The sequence below is a fragment of the Moschus berezovskii genome, chromosome 21, assembly GCF_049115385.1.
Source record: "Moschus berezovskii isolate FMDL1 chromosome 21, NW_MosBer_1.0, whole genome shotgun sequence".
Taxonomy (NCBI): Eukaryota; Metazoa; Chordata; class Mammalia; order Artiodactyla; family Moschidae; genus Moschus; species Moschus berezovskii.
In genome coordinates, this window is record NC_142480.1 from 54,100,832 (window position 1) to 54,118,615 (window position 17,784).

Consider the following 17,784-nt stretch of genomic DNA (forward strand, 5'->3'; position numbering starts at 1 on the left):
AAAGGCTGGCAGAGTTTCGCCAAGAGAATGCACTGGTCATAAAACACACCCTCTTCCAACAACACAAGAGAAGACTCTACACATGGACATGACCAGATTGTCAATACTGAAATCAGATTGATTATATTTTTTGCAGCCAAAGATGGAGAAGCTCTATACAGTCAGCAAAACAAGACTGGGAGCTGACTGTGACTCAGATCATGAACTTCTTATTGCCAAATTCAGACTTAGATTGAAGAAAGTAAGGAAAACCACTAAACCATTCAGGTGTGACCTAAATCAAATCCCTTATGATTATACAGTGGAAGTGGGAAATAGATTCAAGGGATTAGATATGATAGACAAAGTGCCTGAAGAACTATTGATAGAGGTTCCTGACATTGCACAGGAGTCAGTGATCTAGACCATCCTCAAGAAAAAGAAATGCAAAAAGGCTAAATGGTTGTCTGAGTAGGCCTTACAAATAGTTGTGAAAAGGAGAAAAGTGAAAGGCAAAGGAGAAACGGAAAGATATACATACCCATTTGAATGCAGAGTTCCAAAGAATAGCAAGGAGAGATAAGAAAGCCCTCCTCAGTAATAAGTGCAAAGAAATAGAGGAAAACAATAGAATGGGAAAGTCTAGAGATCTCTTCAAGAAAATTAGAGATTCCAAGGGAACATTTCATGCAAAGATGGGCACAATAAAGAACAGAAACAGTATGGACCCAACAGAAGCAGAATATATTAAGAAGAGGTGGCAAGAATACACAGAACTATACAAAAAAGATCTTCATGACCCAGATAACCATGATGGTATGATCACTCACCTAGAGCCAGACATCCTGGAATGTGAAGTCAAGTGGGCCTTAGGAAGCATCACTACAAACAAAGCTAGTGGAAGTGATGGAAATCCATTTGAGCTCTTTCAAATCCTAAAAGATGATGCTGTGAAAGTGCTGCACTCAATATGTCAGCAAATTTGGAAAACTCAGCAGTGGCCACAGGACTGGAAAAGGTCAGTTTTCATTCCAATCCCAAAGAAAGGAATGCCAAAGAATGCTCAAACTACCGCACAATTGCACTCATCTCTCTTGCCTAGAAAATCCCATGGATGAGGAGCCTGGTAGGCTGCAGTCCATGGGGTCGCTAAGGGTCAGACACAACTGAGCGACTTCACTTTCACTTTTCACTTTCATACATTGGAGAAGGAAATGGCAACCCACTCCAGTGTTCTTGCCTGGAGAATCCCAGAAACGGGGGAGCCTGGTGGGCTTCCGTCTATGGGGTCACACAGAGTCAGACACGACTGAAGTGACTTAGCAGCAGCAGCAGCAGCACACCTTAGCAAAGAAATGCTAAAAATTTTCCAGGCCAGACTTCAACAGTACGTGAACTATAAACTTCCAGATGTTCAAGCTGAATTTAGAAAAGGCAGAGGAACCAGAGATCAAATTGCAAACATCCCTTGGATCATCAAAAAAGCAAGAGAGTGCCAGAAAAACATCTACTTCTGCTTTATTGACTATGCCAAAGCCTTTGACTCTGTGGATCACAACAAACTGTGGAAAATTCTGAAAGAGATGGGAATACCAGACCACCTGACCTGCCTCCTGAGAAATCTGTATGCAGGTTAAGAAGCAACAGTTAGAATTGGACATGGAAGAGCAGACTGGCTTCAAATCAGGGAAGGAGTATGTCAAGGCTATGTATTGTCACCCTTTTATTTAACTTATATGCAGAGTACATCTTGTGAAATGCTGGACTGAATGAAGCCAAGCTGGAATCAAGATTACCAGGAGAAATATCAATAATGTCAGATATGCAGACAACACCACTCTTATGGCAGAAAGCGAAGAACTAAAGAGCCTCTTTGTGAAAGTGAAAGAGGAGAGTTAGAAAGTTGGCTTAAAACTCAACATTCAGAAAACTAAGATCATGGCATCTGGTCCCATCACTTCATGGCAAATAGATGGGGAAACAATGGAAACAGTAACAGACTTTATTTTTGGAGGCTCCAAAATCACTGCAGATGGTGACTGCAGCCATGAAATTAAAAGACATTTGCTCCTTGGAAGAAAAGTTATGACTAACCTAGACAGCATATTAAAAAGCAGAGACATTACATTGCCAACAAAGGTCTGTCTAGTCAAGGCTATGGTTTTTCCAGTAGTTATGTATGGATGTGAGAGTTGGACTATAAAGAAGGTTGAGTGCTGAAGAATTGATGCTTTTGAACTGTGGTGTTGGAGAAGACTCTTGAGAGTCCCTTGGACTGCAAGGAGATCCACCCAGTCAATCCTAAAGAAAATCAGTCCTAAATATGCATTGGAAGGACTGATGCTGAAGCTGAAACTGCAATACGTTGGCCACCTGATGAGAAGAACTGATTCATTGGAAAAGACCCTGATCCTGGGAAAGATTGAAGGCGGGAGAAGAAGGGAATGACAGAGGATGAGATGGTTGGATGGCATCACTGACTCAATGGACATGAGTTTGATCAAGCTCCAGGAGTTGGTGATGGACAGGGAAGCCTGGCATGCTGCAGTCCATGTGGTCTCAGAGAGTTTGACATGACTGAGCAACTGAACTGAATTGAAATTTGCCTGTTCTGGGGATTTCATATAATGGAGTCACACACTACATGGCCCTTTGTGTTTGCTTTCTTTTAATTGACGTAATGTTTCTGAGGTTCCTCCATGTTGTAATATGTGCCAGTAGTATTTTTCTTTTTTTCTTTCTGGTTATTATTCCGTTGCATCGATTGACTACCTTTTGTTCATCCCTCATTAGTTGATGGACATTGATGGACATTTGTTCCCAGTTTGGGGTTATTATAAACTATATTGTTTTTAATGTTCATGTATTAGTCTTTTTGTGGGCATTATGTCTTAACTTCTCTTGGGTAGATTCTTAGGATGGAATCAACAGGTTGTTTGGTAAACATATGTTGAACATTTTAAGAAACTACCAAAGTGTTTTCCAAAGTGGCCGAATCATTTTTCATTCCTACCAGCAATGTATGAGGGTTCTAGTTCTAGTTCATCACATATAAGCTAATGCTTGCTGTCATTTGTCTGTTGATTGGAGTAAATCTGATGCATGCATTGTGGTAGCTCAATGGTGTGAAGTGGATTTTTATGCAGGTCTTCTCAGAGCTTTTAACATAGCCATGTGAATTACTAGTCTCTGAAAGAAAATGGTGAATGTACATGTTTCCTAAACTTATTTTCTCTTGAAATTCTTTTTTCCCCTTAAATGAACACATTAAAAGGCCTAATGTTCTGCAGAACACATTTTGGGAAGCATTACATTGTAATATTTGATTGTAATACTTTTAGCTTTGTTCTCTGTAATATTTAATTATGAACAAGTGTTTACCACACGATGATTTTGAATCAGGTGGCATAGATGCAGAGGTTAATAGAATGTAAGAGTTAAAGGAGGATGCTTAAGAGATTTGTGCTGGCCCGTTTTGGGAAGCAGTGGTTTTCTTGAATAACTAAATGTCAGTTTGTTTTTCTCTGTACTTGGTTCCCCAGCCCAGTCCAGATGGGCCTCAGATCTCAAGTGGAGTTCAGCAAAGCTCAAGAAGAGATCCTGGCTACATTTGCCTTATCAATGCTCAGATAATAATCATAACAACAACAACAATGATAATAATTCAAATTTATGTTGATCACATCTGTGCCAGGCACTGTGCTAAGCAGTCTTCATGAACTATCTTCTCAAATCCCCAGTGTGGGTACTGGTATTGCGGCCACTTTACAGATGAGTAAACTGAGGCACAGAGTGACCAGTAGCTTGCACACAGGAAGTGGCAGAGTCAGGATCTGAACCTGGGACCTTGACACTTGGGCTGTATTCTTGAACCACTCTGCTGTATATCCTGCATGCATGCTTGCTAAGTCACTTCAGTTGTGTTTGACTCTGTGAGACCCTAGGGATTGTAGCCCACCAGGTTCCTCTGTCCATGGGATTTCCCAGGCAAGAATACTGGAGTGGGTTGCCATTTTCTTTTCCAGGGGATCTTCCCAACCCAGGGATCGAACCTGTATCTCTTATGTCTTCTGCATTGGTAGGAGGGTTCTTTACCACTAGTGCCGCCTGAGAAGCCTGGTATATATCCTACCACCTTCCTGGTGGCTCGGCTCGTAAAAACTGCAGTGTGGGAGACCTGAGTTTGATCCCTGGGTTAGGAAGATTCCCTGGAGAAGGGAACGGCTACCCACCCCAGCATTCTGGCCTGCAGAATTCCATGGACTGTATAGTTCATGGGGTCACAAAGAGTCAGACACGACTGAGTGAGTGACTTTCACTTCACCTTCCCAAAAGGCGGATCAGCCTGAAAGAAGATTTTTGCTTGTCTTAACTTCACAGCAGTTGTAGAATTTCCAGTCCAGAATTTGCCACCCTAGAGTCATCATCATCCCAGTTGCCCTTGCTGTTCCTTCTCACCTGCCAGGAAATGCATGACTTGTTCTCCTGTGGTCGTCTCCCTGTGTTTATCCTTCTCCCCCTGTCTGAAGGCCACCTCCTCTGTCCGGGCCTAACCTGACCTCTGGGCTATTCACACACACACACACACACACGAAAACTTCTACCTGGTTTCGTTGTCTCCGCGTTTTCACTTAAAAATCAGGATTTGCATCCCCACCAGCAACATCTTTCCAGATTCCCGCTCTACACGACACACCACTCTTACTCACTTCAACAACCACCTTCAAGACTCCTTTTGCTCAAAGGATAATTCCCAGTCCCTGAGCAGGGCCTTCAGACTGGTTGCTATTTACCTTCGTCCTCTATCTCCCGTGATTGCTCCCTTTTGGATCCTCTGCTGTGGGTGGATGCTCCATTGCTGCCAGAACAAGTGAAGACATCCCTAACTCTGTGCCTTTGCCTCTCCCTGTCCTCCAGCCTGCAGTGCCCCCTTCTCTGTTGTTTGCTTCTCTGAGCGCTTGCCTGCCCTTGGAAGTCCCCTAACCTCTAGGATGCTATTTCAGCAGAACTCAGCCTATGGTGATCTGTCTCTTCTCTGAATTCCCTGAGAAAACTACAACCTGGGACACCGGTCATCTGTCCAACCTCTTCAGCCTCAGTCTTATTTATTGTAAACTGAGTGTAAAAACAGCCCCTGCTTCATAGGGTTCTTGCCCTGGTTGGAAGATACTACAAAACTTAGCACTGTACCTGGGTCAAAGCCACAAAGCATCCAATAAATGAAAGACAATGTTATTGATAATCAGGAGTGTCATTTTTATGATGCATGATACTTTGTGTTGTTTGACTGTCTCATGAGGGGTAGACCTCTTGAGAGTGGGGATCAAGTCATGTCATACCTAGTGCACTGCCTTAAGCATTGAGGATCCTGGGGAATGTTTGTTGAGAATGGGCAAACAATCTTGAACCTGGGAATCAGAAGCTCAGTTTCAATCCTAGCTCTGCAGGCAACTCCATGTGTGAGCTTGACTTGGCCCCTTGGACTCCCAATTTCTTCCACTATGTATCATCCCTAACATGCTGTTTGAGGCTGGCTTCAAATCCAAGCCCTGCTATTGATTCTCTGTGCTACTTGGGGTGCATTCTTGAATCCGCTTGGCCCTCAGTGTCTTCATCTGTGAGATGGAGAGAACAGCACTGCTTCTTTATTGGCTGCGAGGTTAATGAGATAACGTTGGTAACATGCTTATCTTAGTAGCTGCTCTTCTGGTTGTTTTATTATTGCTGTTTAGCTGATAAACACTAGACTTGCTAACGTTTTGAATGTATTTCCTGGTGTTTCCATAACAAAGTACTATAAACTGAATGGCTTAAACAAAGAAATTGATGGTTTCAAAGTGCCAAAGTCTAGAAATCCAAAATCAAGGTGTTGGTTTTGATCAGTCCTGATGAGGGGGGTTGGTTCCTTCTGAGGGCTGTGAGCTGTGTCTTTCTCCTACCTTCTGGTGGCCTCAGGCATCCCTTGTCTGGTCAGTGGTACCCTTCCTGTGTCTCTGCAGCATCTTCTCTATGCGTGTCTGTCTCCACATCTAGATTTCCCCCTTTTATAAGGTCACCAGTCATCTTGGATTAGCAGAAACCCTAATGGCCTGATTTTAACTTGATTACCTCTGTAGCGATGTAGTTTCTAAAAAGGTCATATTATGAGGTTCTGGAAGTTAGGGTTTCAGTATACTATTTTTTCCCAACTCAAACCGTAACAGAGAAAATGATTAATTATTGTATTCTCTAGAAAATACTTTGCTGAAAAAATGAGTTGGCATTTCTCAACGAAAAAGGAAAAAACCCACAACACTTGACAGCGAGTCTTCCTGACTCCACGACACCTGACATTCACAGTGATCCATTTAACTGGATATGACGAGCGGAATTCATTTTAACAAAGATCTGCTTCTTTCCACAAAGTGAGTCCCAGGACCTTTGCCCCGAGTGGTATTTCCCACACGTGCTTTTCGAATTGCATATCTGTCATTTTTGGTCCATGACATTTTTGCAGAACCCCCAGGATGAGAATAGCACACCAGATCTCAGGCAGTTGGCATCCTTTCTCCATTTTATATAGCACTCTGCTAAGCTCTCGTGCTGTTTACATGTGATTTGTATTCCTCCCGTGGTCCTAAACAGATATAATAAAAACAGATTTAGAATATTAGTTTGACATGGTTCGGTCTGGCATGGTCTAATACAAATTTATTTATCTGTAAGAAAAAGATACAGACACAGTTTTCTTCTCTTTCTGATCATGGTAGGAATTAGGGATAAAGGATGTAGTACATTTAGCACAGTTTCTGGTACCCAGGGGACATCATTAAATGATGGTTGCAGACTTTGTGAGCACTGGGGTTATAGGGACGTGATTAGGATAGGGTCTGCTGGGCTTCCCTGGTGGCTCAAATGGTAAAGAATCTACCTGCACCATGGGACACCCGGTTCCATCCCTGGGTTGAGAAGATACCCTGGAGAAGGGAATGGTTACCCACTCCAGTATTGTTGTCTTGAGAATTCCATGGGTGGAGCAGCCTGGCGGGCTACAGTCCATGGGGTTGCAAAGAGTCAGGCATAACTGAGCGATGGAGCATGCATACATGCACACAATAATATTTCACTGCTGGGCACGGAGATCAACAGATGGAACCAGTGATTGGAACTGGGATGCAAGGTAAGGTCTTGGGTCTGACAATACTGGGTCCCGGTTCCCAGAATTGGAACTAGGAAGAAAAAAGAGCAAAATAGCATCAATGTTTAAATAGTGTTGCTCTATTAGAAACGGATAACCAGCAAAGTTCTATTGTATAGCACAGGGAAACTGCTCAGTGTTATGTGGCAGTCTGGATGGGAGAGGAGTTTGGGGGAGAATGGATGCATTTGTGTATATGGATGAGTTCCTTTCCTGTCCACCTGAAACTATCATAATATTGTTAATCGACTATACTCCAGTGTAAAATAAAAAGTTTAAAAAAGGCTTAAAAAATGCTTACCAAGTGAGTCTGACACTATCCTGAGCACTTTATGCGCAACCTCATGAGTTAAGTACTTTTGATTATCTCCAGTTTACAGATGAGAACATCGAGGCTCAGAAACATGTGCACGATCACACTGCCACTTCGTGGCAGGATCCAATTTCAGACACAAGCTCTCTGACTCTAGGTCTTCAGCAACTATTCTTACCTACTTAAGGCAAGTGCAAGGACGTCAGAGTAGCCCTGGAACCACAACGCTGAGTATCAAAAGTAAGCTGAGCCTTGGGAAGAATGGCCCTAGATATTTCTTAGCCGTACATTTCTGGGTATAAAATTGCACAGACACTTCTTGACTGTTAGAAAAGCTGGTCTTCTCATAACAGAAGCTGTAATAAACCTGCCCTGTTGCCAAAAGCTTGATTAATTCTAACAGAAATCCATAACACAAAATCATCTTGTATTGAAGAACTTCTTGCTTGCTTTACATTTCGTTCTTGTATTAATATAAGACTTGACTGCTTTCATGGGTTAATCAGTGCTTCCAGGGGCTCTCTGACCACTGTTCTTTCTCACTGATTTGAGCTTCATTCATTTGATATGAATCTGAAGTCTAATCAGGATGTCCTCCACCTTACACATGAAACCTTGGCACTAATAAATACATTTGTTCAATTCTGAGAGTAATTTGCCAGAATTTCTACATTTCATAACAGTCTTTTCTTTCTTTCACTCCAGAGCATAACCTTCAGGAGCAGAACAAATCAGGCCAGTCAGCAAGCTGCCAAGTCCTGTGAGCTCCTTGTCAAGGAGAACAGCTGGACCCATTTCTAATCAACGTTCAACACAACACCTTTGGATTGCTGAAGGAGACCAGGCCAGACTTTGAAACTTTTCAAAGACTTCCAGTAGCCACTGAACGCAAAAGACAAAGGGTGTCGCGTTCGCCCAAGAAGCCTACATTTAAACGTCTGTACCTAGCATGGATGATGGTTATTGAAACAGTCCAAACCTCTATCACAGTGAAAGGAATATAGCTCAAGAGGCAAGCAGGCAGTCCCAGAACCGAGCAATGGATGACTACAAATATCAGGACAACTATGAGGGCTATGCCCACAGTGATGGCTACTATCGTGGCAATGAGTCCAACCCAGAAGAGGATGCACAGAGTGACGTTACGGAAGGCCATGATGAGGAAGACGAGATCTACGAAGGCGAGTACCAGGGCATCCCTCACCCAGATGACGTCAAGGCCAAGCAGGCCAAGATGGCGCCCTCCAGAGCAGATGGTCTTCGGGGCCAGGCAGACCTGCTGGCCGAGCGGATGGAAGACGAGGAGCAGCTGGCGCACCAGTACGAGACCATCATTGATGAGTGTGGCCATGGACGCTTCCAGTGGACCCTCTTTTTTGTTTTGGGTTTGGCCCTGATGGCTGATGGGGTGGAAGTGTTCGTGGTGAGTTTTGCCCTGCCCAGTGCCGAGAAGGACATGTGTCTCTCTAGTTCCAAGAAAGGAATGCTTGGTAAGTAGAAATTTTCAGAGCTCATTCTCCTTGTGGCATGAAAATCTGAAGCGGGAAAGAGTGGTATAATTTGTATAGCACCTGTCACTCTTAGGCATCTTAAATCCACCATAATGTCCTTGCAGCACTATCATTTTACATCCATTTTGTCATGAAGGTATTTTTATCTCAGAGCATTTAATAGGTACAGGTTTACAAAGCTGATAGATATTGGAGCTTAGGTTCCTACTGAGAACTGTCTGACTCTCAAGACTTTAGTTCTTTTATCCAAGTCTCTTTTGAAAAAACTGAAGTGTGGCTAATGTACAATATTATATAAGTTACAGGCATACAATATAGGGATTCACAAACTTTAAAGTTATACTTCCTTTTCCTCCTCCCTGAGAGTCTGCTTTCTCTCTCCTTTATATTAAATCATCTTCCATGTCCAAATAACAAATTCGTTTTGTGTGTGTGCGTGTCTCTTCCACTCGTTCCTCCTCTCTGTGACTTTCCAGAATCCGTTAGCATCCGCTCCTGGTTTCTCTTGTATATAAGTGTTATGGGCTGAATGCCCATGTGTCTTGGTGATAAACGCTGGGCTGAGTCACCCGCAGAGCCCCTGCAGGCTGTTGGGAGCCACACTGTGAAGCACAGATGGAGTCCGTGGGATGGAGGACGGGAGCTTGGCAAATCCTTGATGAGACTAGCACCATCCGAGCCAGACTTCAGGTATCAGGGCTTGAGGCACAGAGAATTTTGTGAAGTTAGAAAGAGTGTGGGCATAAATAGTGTGGCATAGAAGAGATTCATCAAAATATAGACAAGGGCTTGTCTTGGTCATTAAATGTCCCACAAAACATACTCATTCTCTAAACTCACAGTCCACACAATTGATCGTTTAGCAAATGTACAGTTTCAGAGAACTTACCATGAGTCAGGTTCTTACTCAAGACTGAGACGCTTTAGTCGTTATGACCCTCAAGAGCTCAAAATCCATCCAGCAGTTTAGTTCATTCATTCAACAGATACTTCTTTGTGTACCATGTTTTAGTCTTTCTGCTCCAGCCCTGGAGAAAAAATATTGAACAAGGTAGATGTCCTTGCCTCTCAAAGAACTTACGTAAAGTAGGACAAACAGGCATTAACAAACAGAATTATTTGGTTATGGTAAGGATGCGTGCTTTCAAACATCTTGTGCCATTCTGGCCCCACTGCCTGCTTGAGAGCAGGGATTGACAGACATTTCCTCTACAGGTCTGGATGGTCTCTGCTACCGCCACTCAACTCTGCCTCTAGCACAAAAGAAGCCATAGACAGTATGCAAACAAATGGGCACAACTGTGTTCCAATAAAACTTTATTTAGAAACAATGTAGCAGGCTGAATTTAGACTGTGGGTTATAGTTCACAGGCCCCTGGTTTACAGCCATAATAAATAGGACTAGGATAGAAAATGGAGAAAACATCTGCATAAAGAACGGTCCCTGGAGGCTTTCAAAAACGGTTTTATAGATTCACAGATGTAGTAAATAGATTTGTGGTTGCCAAAGGGAAGTGGGGGTGGGGGAGGGAAGGAGTGGGAGTCTGGGATTAGAGAGGCAAACTGTTATATATAGGATGGATACATAGTAAGGTCATACAGGGAACTGTATTCAATATTCTGTGATAAGCTATAATAGAAAATAATATGAAAAAATACCCATCTATATGTAGAGAGACCTGTATATCTGAATCACTTTGCTGAATAGAAGAAATTTACACAACATTGTAAACCAGCTATACTTCAATAAAATTTTTTAAAAAGAAGCATACAGGCCACTATCCCTAATGAATATAAATGTAAAAAAAAAAATCAGCCTGAAAGAAGAAGGAAATTCTAACACAAGCTACAACATGGATGAAATGAGTTACACCAAGTGAAATAAACCACACACACCCACATATTTGATTTATTCCTGTTTAATTAACGTTAAAGGGACCTTTAAAATTATGAGATCTCTGTCAGGTATGGCTATCAGGGAACCAAAAGAGACCAAGTACAGACAAACAAAAGAAATGACTCAAGAAGCAAGATGTCACACAGGGTTTTTATTATTATTATTTTAAAATAAAAAAAATTATTCTTTTATCAGCAAAATTCTGCTGTCTCTTCAAGTTTCAACTGACTTTTTTAAAGGGCAAAAACAAAATGAATCCCAACCCCCTGACCAAACAAAACTGTTGCCTGTTGATCTAAACATTTCCAAGACCATTATTTTGTTTTGTGGTATTCTCGACTGAAACCCTGGATTCCTATTAGTCCAAATTGGCATGTTGGTAATGATTTCATGCCCTCTTGGTCTCTCCACTACCCTGGTACTCGACAACCTCATTAACAGCCGGCTCCAGGGCAAATGCTGGGAATTGAGGAAACATGGTCCCAAGCTGGAGAACCCACGTTTGTGAAGTTTTGCTTTCAGTGTTTACGATGAAGATGCTATGACTCAGCCTAAGAGGGGCAGGCAGACCCCTGACAGAGATGGACTCCCATATGTACTTGTGGGGCCCCCTTAATGGATCCAGGGAGGTGGGTGACTGGAGAGTCTCATCAGGCTGGCTTCTCTGTACGTTTTCTCATGTCAGCTTCATAGTCACCAGGTGCTTGCAGGAATTTTGGTCCTATTTGTACATATCAGGAAGCAGACTCAATGAGCTGTATTCGATGGCACATAGTAATTGCTGGAACTGGACTTTCAACCCAGGTCTTTCTGATTTTAGGATCTGTGCTCATTCTTCTACACCATACAGCCTTTCTTTCATGCATGGGGAAGACTTCTCTCCAGTCATCAGGCTCCAAATAGGGTACCTGAACACCGTGAATCTCTTCCAACAGAGAGGTAACATGGTGTGGGGAATGCTGCCAGTGTGGACACGTGTCCGTCAACAAGGTTTTGGCAACTGGCTTTGTCATTTATCTTCCTTGGCAAGTGACCTTGGGCAAGTCATCACTTCTTTAATGATCAGTTTTCCTATATATGGAATAGGGTGATGATACATCTGTTGCGAGGATAAACTGCAGTAAAGCCCGTAAGCTCCCTGCCCACTAAACTACTGTTAGTTCTTGCCACTTTGTATTATTACCGTCTCCCTGAAGCATTTATAGTGAGGTGCGGTTCCCTGGTGGCTCAGTGGTAAAGAACCTGCCTGCCAAAGCAGGAGATGCAGGAGACACAGGTTCGATCCCTGGGCTGGAAATATCCCCTGGAGAAGGAAATAGAAACCCACTCCAGTACTCTTGCATGGGAAATCCCATGGACAGAGGAGCCTGGTGGACTACAATCCATGGGGTTGAGAAGAGTCAGATCTGACTGAAGCAACTTAGTGCAGTTGCACTGAGATCACGGAACAGCCTGGACCCTGCAGCCAAGTGGATCCTGCCTCCTCCAATTCTTAGGAGAGTGACTTTGGGAATAAGTTAGCTTCTCTGTGCTCAGTTTCCTTCTCTGCAAAATGGAGCTGCTAAGGATATCTTACTTCATAGGACTTTTGAGGACTAAATGAGTTTAATGCATTTAACTTGCCTGAAACAGTGGCTGCCCATCATAGGTACTCAAGATATTTTATTTATTATTGCTAAAGTTGTTTCTTTCTTTCTTTTCTTAAATCAACACATTCTAAGAAATAATTGTGTTTAGTTGCTCAGTTGTGTCCAACTCTTTGTGACCCCATGGACTGTAGCCCGCCAGGCTCTTCTGTCCGTGGGGTTTATTATTTATTTGGACCTCTCTGGGTCTTAGCTGAGACTTGAGGGCTTTTCTTAGCGGCACACAGGATCTTCCATCTTCCTGGTGTCATGTGGGATCTTTCGCTGTGGGATGTGACATCTCATTCTCCTACCAGGAATCAAACCCAGGTCCCCTTCATTGGGAGCACAGAGTCTTACCCAGGGGACCACCAAGGAAGCCCCTGTTGAGGATGCTGTCATTGCTAAGTTGATTGCTTGATCATGGTGACTCACCCAAGTTCAGGACTCGATTTTCTCAGGTGACACTGCACATTCCTTCTACCCAAAATTATTTATAGTAGGCTTTTAAGGGCAAACTTCCCTACCTGGGCTGGTGAAAAGACCTTTTCTTTTAGGTGCTAAGCTAGTTCTTTCTTTCCCCTTGCTAGGGTTTTTTCATAAGACAATTTTTTAGAGCAATTGTAGATTCACAGACAAATTGAGAGAAAGATATTTAGATATTTTGCTTATGTCCCTGCCCCTACATATGTATGCTGCTGCTAAGTCGCTTCAGTCGTGTCCAACTCTGTGCGACCCCATAGACGGCAGCCCACCAGGCTCCCCCATCCCTGGGATTCTCCAGGCAAGAACACTGGATTGGGTCACCATTTCCTTCTCCAATGCATGAAAGTGAAAAGTGAAAGTGAAGATGCTCAGTTGTGTCCGATTCTTATCGACCCTGTGGACTGCAGCCTACCAGACTCCTCCGTCCATGGGATTTTCCAGGCAAGAGTACTGGAGTGGGTGCCATTGTCTTCTCCCTACATATGTATAGTTTTCTCCTATTATCCATATCCCCTTCCAGAGTGTACATCATTACAACTGATGAACCTACACTGACACATCTTATTCACCCAAAGTCCATAGCTTATTTTGATTAATAATACCTTAGGGTGCAATCTTGGTGTGGTATAGTCAATGAGCTGGACAAACGTATAATGATGCATAGCCATCATTATAGTGTCTTACAGAGTATTTTCACTGCCTTAAAAATTCTTCATGATCCACCTATTCATTCCTTCCCTCTTCCCCAATTTCTGGAAACCACTGATTTTTTTTTTTACTGTCTTCATAAGGTTTTGCCTTTTCCACAATTGGACTCATATAGTATGTAGCTGTTTCAAATTGGCTTCTTTTGCTCAGTAATATGCATTTAAGTTTCCTCCCTGTCTTTGCATGGATTGATTGCACATGCCTTTCTAGGGTTGAAAAATATTTCATTATTTGTATGTACCACAGTTTATTTATCCATTTGCCTACCACAGGGCATCTTGGTTGCTTCCAAGTTTTGACAGTTGTGAATAAAGCTGCTATAAATGGCCATGTGCAGGTTTTTTATGGATAGTTAGTTTTCAACTCCTTTGGGTATCAAGGTATGTGATTGCTAGTTTGTATGGGAAGAATAAGTTTGGTTTTGTAAGAGACTGCCAAACTGTCTCCTAAAGGGGCTGTACTATTTTGCATTCCCAGCAGTGTGTATGAGAGTTTCTGTTGCTCCACATCCTCACCAGTATATGATGTCTTCAGTGTTCTGGATTTGGTCATTCTAATAGGTGTGATATGGTATCTTGCTGTTTTAACTTGCATTCCTCTGATGACCTATGACATGGAGCATCATTCCGTATACGTATTTGCTATCTGAATACCTTCTGTATGGCTTCCCTGGTGGCTCAGCGGTAAAGAACCCGCCTACCAATGAAGGAGACATGGGTTCAGTCCCTGGGTTGAGAAGATCCCCTGGAAGAGGAAATGGCAACCCTCTCCAGTATTCTTGTCTGGGAAATCCCATGGTACTGAGGAGCCTGGTGGGCTACACAGTCCATGGGGGTCACAAAAATGTCAGACATGACTTAGTGACTAAACGAGCATACCTTCTTTGGTGAAGTGTCTATTAAGGTCTTTGAAAGTGAAAGTCGCTTAGTCGTGTCCGATTCTGTGTGACCCCATGGACTGTAGCCAGCCAGGCTCCTCTGTCCATGGAATTCTCCAAACAAGAATGCTGGAGCTGTTAAATTAGGTTTTTTACTTTCTTATTGTTGAGTTTTAAGAATTCTTTGTAGCTTTTGGATAACCGTCTTTTATCAGATGTCTTTTGCAAATATTTTCTATCAGTCTGTGAGCTGTCTTCTCATTCTCTTAACCCTCTTGTTATTAAAAAAAAAAAAAACTGGAGGAGTTGCCTGTGGTCTTGTGGTTAGGATTCAGTACTTTCACTGCCCTGGCCCGAGTTCAGTTCCTGGTGGGGGAACTGAAATCTCTCAAGCCATGTAGTTCGGCCAAAAAGAACAAGGAGAAAAGACTGAAAGTGACGCCTCTAGACTTGACCCTAGTTAATGTTCCAGGGAAATAATTCAGAGGGAGAACTCCTCCCACTCCCAAATTCAGACCTCAAATCATGAACTATTTTGTTATTTTTCTTCCTGGAAATGGATGAATCCATTCAGAAGATAAAAGAAGCATCTGCAGGCCAGGTAACAAAAATATCTAGGTGCTGCTATGCCACTTTGCTGAGCTTTCAGAAAGATGAAAATTTGCTTCCTTCAAGGGTTGTGTTTTAGTGGGTCACATCTAAAACTGTCTCATCTGGGGAAGAAAAAGCCCCATGAAAAATGTTACCATTCAAGGCTCAGCCCTTTTTCTTTTCTTTTTTTTTTACAGTTTCAGCAGTTGTTTCTTTTTTTGAATTTATTTTTAATTGAAGGGTAATTACAATATTGTGTTGGTTTTGGCCATACAGCAACATAGATCAGCCACAGGTGTACAAGAGTCCCCTCCCTCTAGAACCTCCCTCCCACCCCCATCCTTCCCCTCTAGGTTGTCACAGAGGCCCAGTTTGAGTTCCCTGAGTCACACAGCAAATTCCTACTGGCTATCTATTTTACATATCCTAGAAAATCCCATGGACGGAGGAGCCTGGTAGGCTGCAGTCCATGGGGTCGCTACGAGTCAGACATGACTGAGCGACTTCACTTTCACTTTTCACTTTCACACATTGAAGAAGGAAATGGCAACCCACTCCAGTGTTCTTGCCTGGAGAATCCCAGGGATGGTGGAGCCTGGTGGGCTGCCATTTATGGGGTCACACAGAGTCAGACACAACTGAAGTGACTTAGCAGCAGCAGCAGCAGTGTATATGTTTCCATGGTAATCTCCCCATTCCTCCGACCCTCTCCTTCCTACCCCCACCTGCCATGCCCACAGTCTGTTCTCTATGTCTGCCTGTGTCTCCACGGCTGCCCTGCAAATAGGTTCACCAGTACCATCTTTCTAGATTCCATATGTGTGTGTGTTAATATACGATATTTTTTTTTCTTCAGCCCTTTCTCTTATGAAGTGGTTAGTCCCCTTTAAGACAAGAAGAATGCATTCGTCTGTTAATTAAATTCGTTCTTATTTTTAGAAGGATCGCTGAACATTTCCATGTAGTATTCCCTCGTGGTGATGCAAGGCGGGCAGGTCCCAGCACTCAGTGAGTTTTGCTCTGATGGTGGAAATAAAGTTCACACGAGAAACATAGAATACCAAACAGCACTATGCAATTATGCAGTGCAGTGTTCAGTGTTATCCCTCTTATTCAGAGGTGAAGGAAACAGAGACAGTGTAAGGGACAGAACCTGAGGTTGGCAGGCTGTAGAGTTAAGTGGCCTGTTTTCACATCTGCTCTTCTGTTCAGTGGTTGTGTGGCCTTGTGCTGATTTTGGAGTCTTCCTCTCAAAGACTTCCATGATTTTAGGTGGTTGATGAATGAATCTATACTTCTTTTTAATCCCTTTTGGTTACTATTTATGTCTGGTTATATATAGGAAAAAATCGTTTAAAATGAGTTGAAGATAGGTAGTTAAGGACTATCTGGCATGACGTTTTCTTTTTCAAATGACATTGAATTGTTGGCAGCTCTAACCCTTATTTCCTTATAGCTAGGACAGTACTTACTATTCATGACACACGAAACAAACCAACAGTGTCCTTCTCTGCCTGAATTTGGTAAATTACCACCAAGGTTTTCCCATGATTGTAAAGATACTCCTTAAGCTGGAACTGTGGGTGATTCCCACCTTCATGCTGATCAGAAGAAAGAGAGCTCTGTTTTTAGGCCACAGTTCCACTTTTGCCTTCAGAATTTGGATTTCCTGAAAGGGTCTAGTTGCTCTGTGGGTATTTTATTGGCTGTTAGTTTTTCTTGCCATCAGCAGTGGGAAGGCTCAGGGAGTCCTACAGCTTCAGACAGTGATTTAGAATCTAATAGGGGACCCCTGGGGCCTGATGTCTGTATAAGCTAAAGGAGGACATGGAGCAATGTCAGATGGAGTGGATTCATTAGAGTAAATTGTGCACTGAATTTCCACAGTGGCTCAGAGATGGATGTATCACTCTACTGTCATGAAAGATTATCCTTAAATTGTTTTATATGCAAATTCATAGTGAGCATCAGGGCAGAACAGTTGATTTATGAGACGCTTTATCTTCAGCCCTGAATTCAGACTGTCAGTTTCTGAAAGGAGGGGCCGTGTATACCCCAGAGCCTGGCACACAACATGTGCTCAATAAGTACTTACTTAGTATCACGGAAACAAATACTCATGATGGTGAAATCCACCACTAGGGATTTTCATATAATCTTTTTGTGTTTGATTGTATCAGTTGTTTTTATGATTTTTTAGATCATGGGATTCTTTAGAATAGAAAGAAAACCAAGAGCTCCCTTAACAGAGTCCATTCTGATTGCCATGTTTAGGAATGTGGGCTTGATTGCTCAGTCAATGGAAGAGCTTTTAATGGAGAGCTATTAAATGACTTTGAGGAAGAGAATTACAAGCTGGTTTAAGATGATGACTCTACTCCAGTGATTTTGGTGCTGGGCATGGTTCTAGGGGAACAGAATCTTAAGAATATGTTTACTGAATTGATTCTGGAGCTTCTGGAATCAGTCCTATAATCCAGTTAGATTGAAAGGCAGCATTGACTCTATTTCCTATGGCAAAGAGAGCACTTCCGTGTTCACAGCATGATGTGGCCATCAGTCAGATAGCGATATACAAAATTTCATTGGATATTCCTGTTCAGATACTTAAAAGAGACAA

The 17,784-nt window shown here is 42.7% G+C and overlaps 1 protein-coding gene across 1 annotated transcript in view; it reads left to right on the plus strand.

Annotated features, from left to right (window-relative positions):
* Positions 1-17,784, plus strand: part of SV2B (synaptic vesicle glycoprotein 2B) — a 242,381-nt gene that overhangs the window by 137,313 nt on the left and 87,284 nt on the right. Inside the window, exon 2 of the mRNA XM_055417742.2 lies at positions 8,175-8,959. Coding sequence (XP_055273717.1) covers positions 8,509-8,959 — 451 coding nt within the window. The 5' untranslated portion in view covers positions 8,175-8,508. The remainder of the gene's footprint in view (positions 1-8,174; positions 8,960-17,784) is intronic.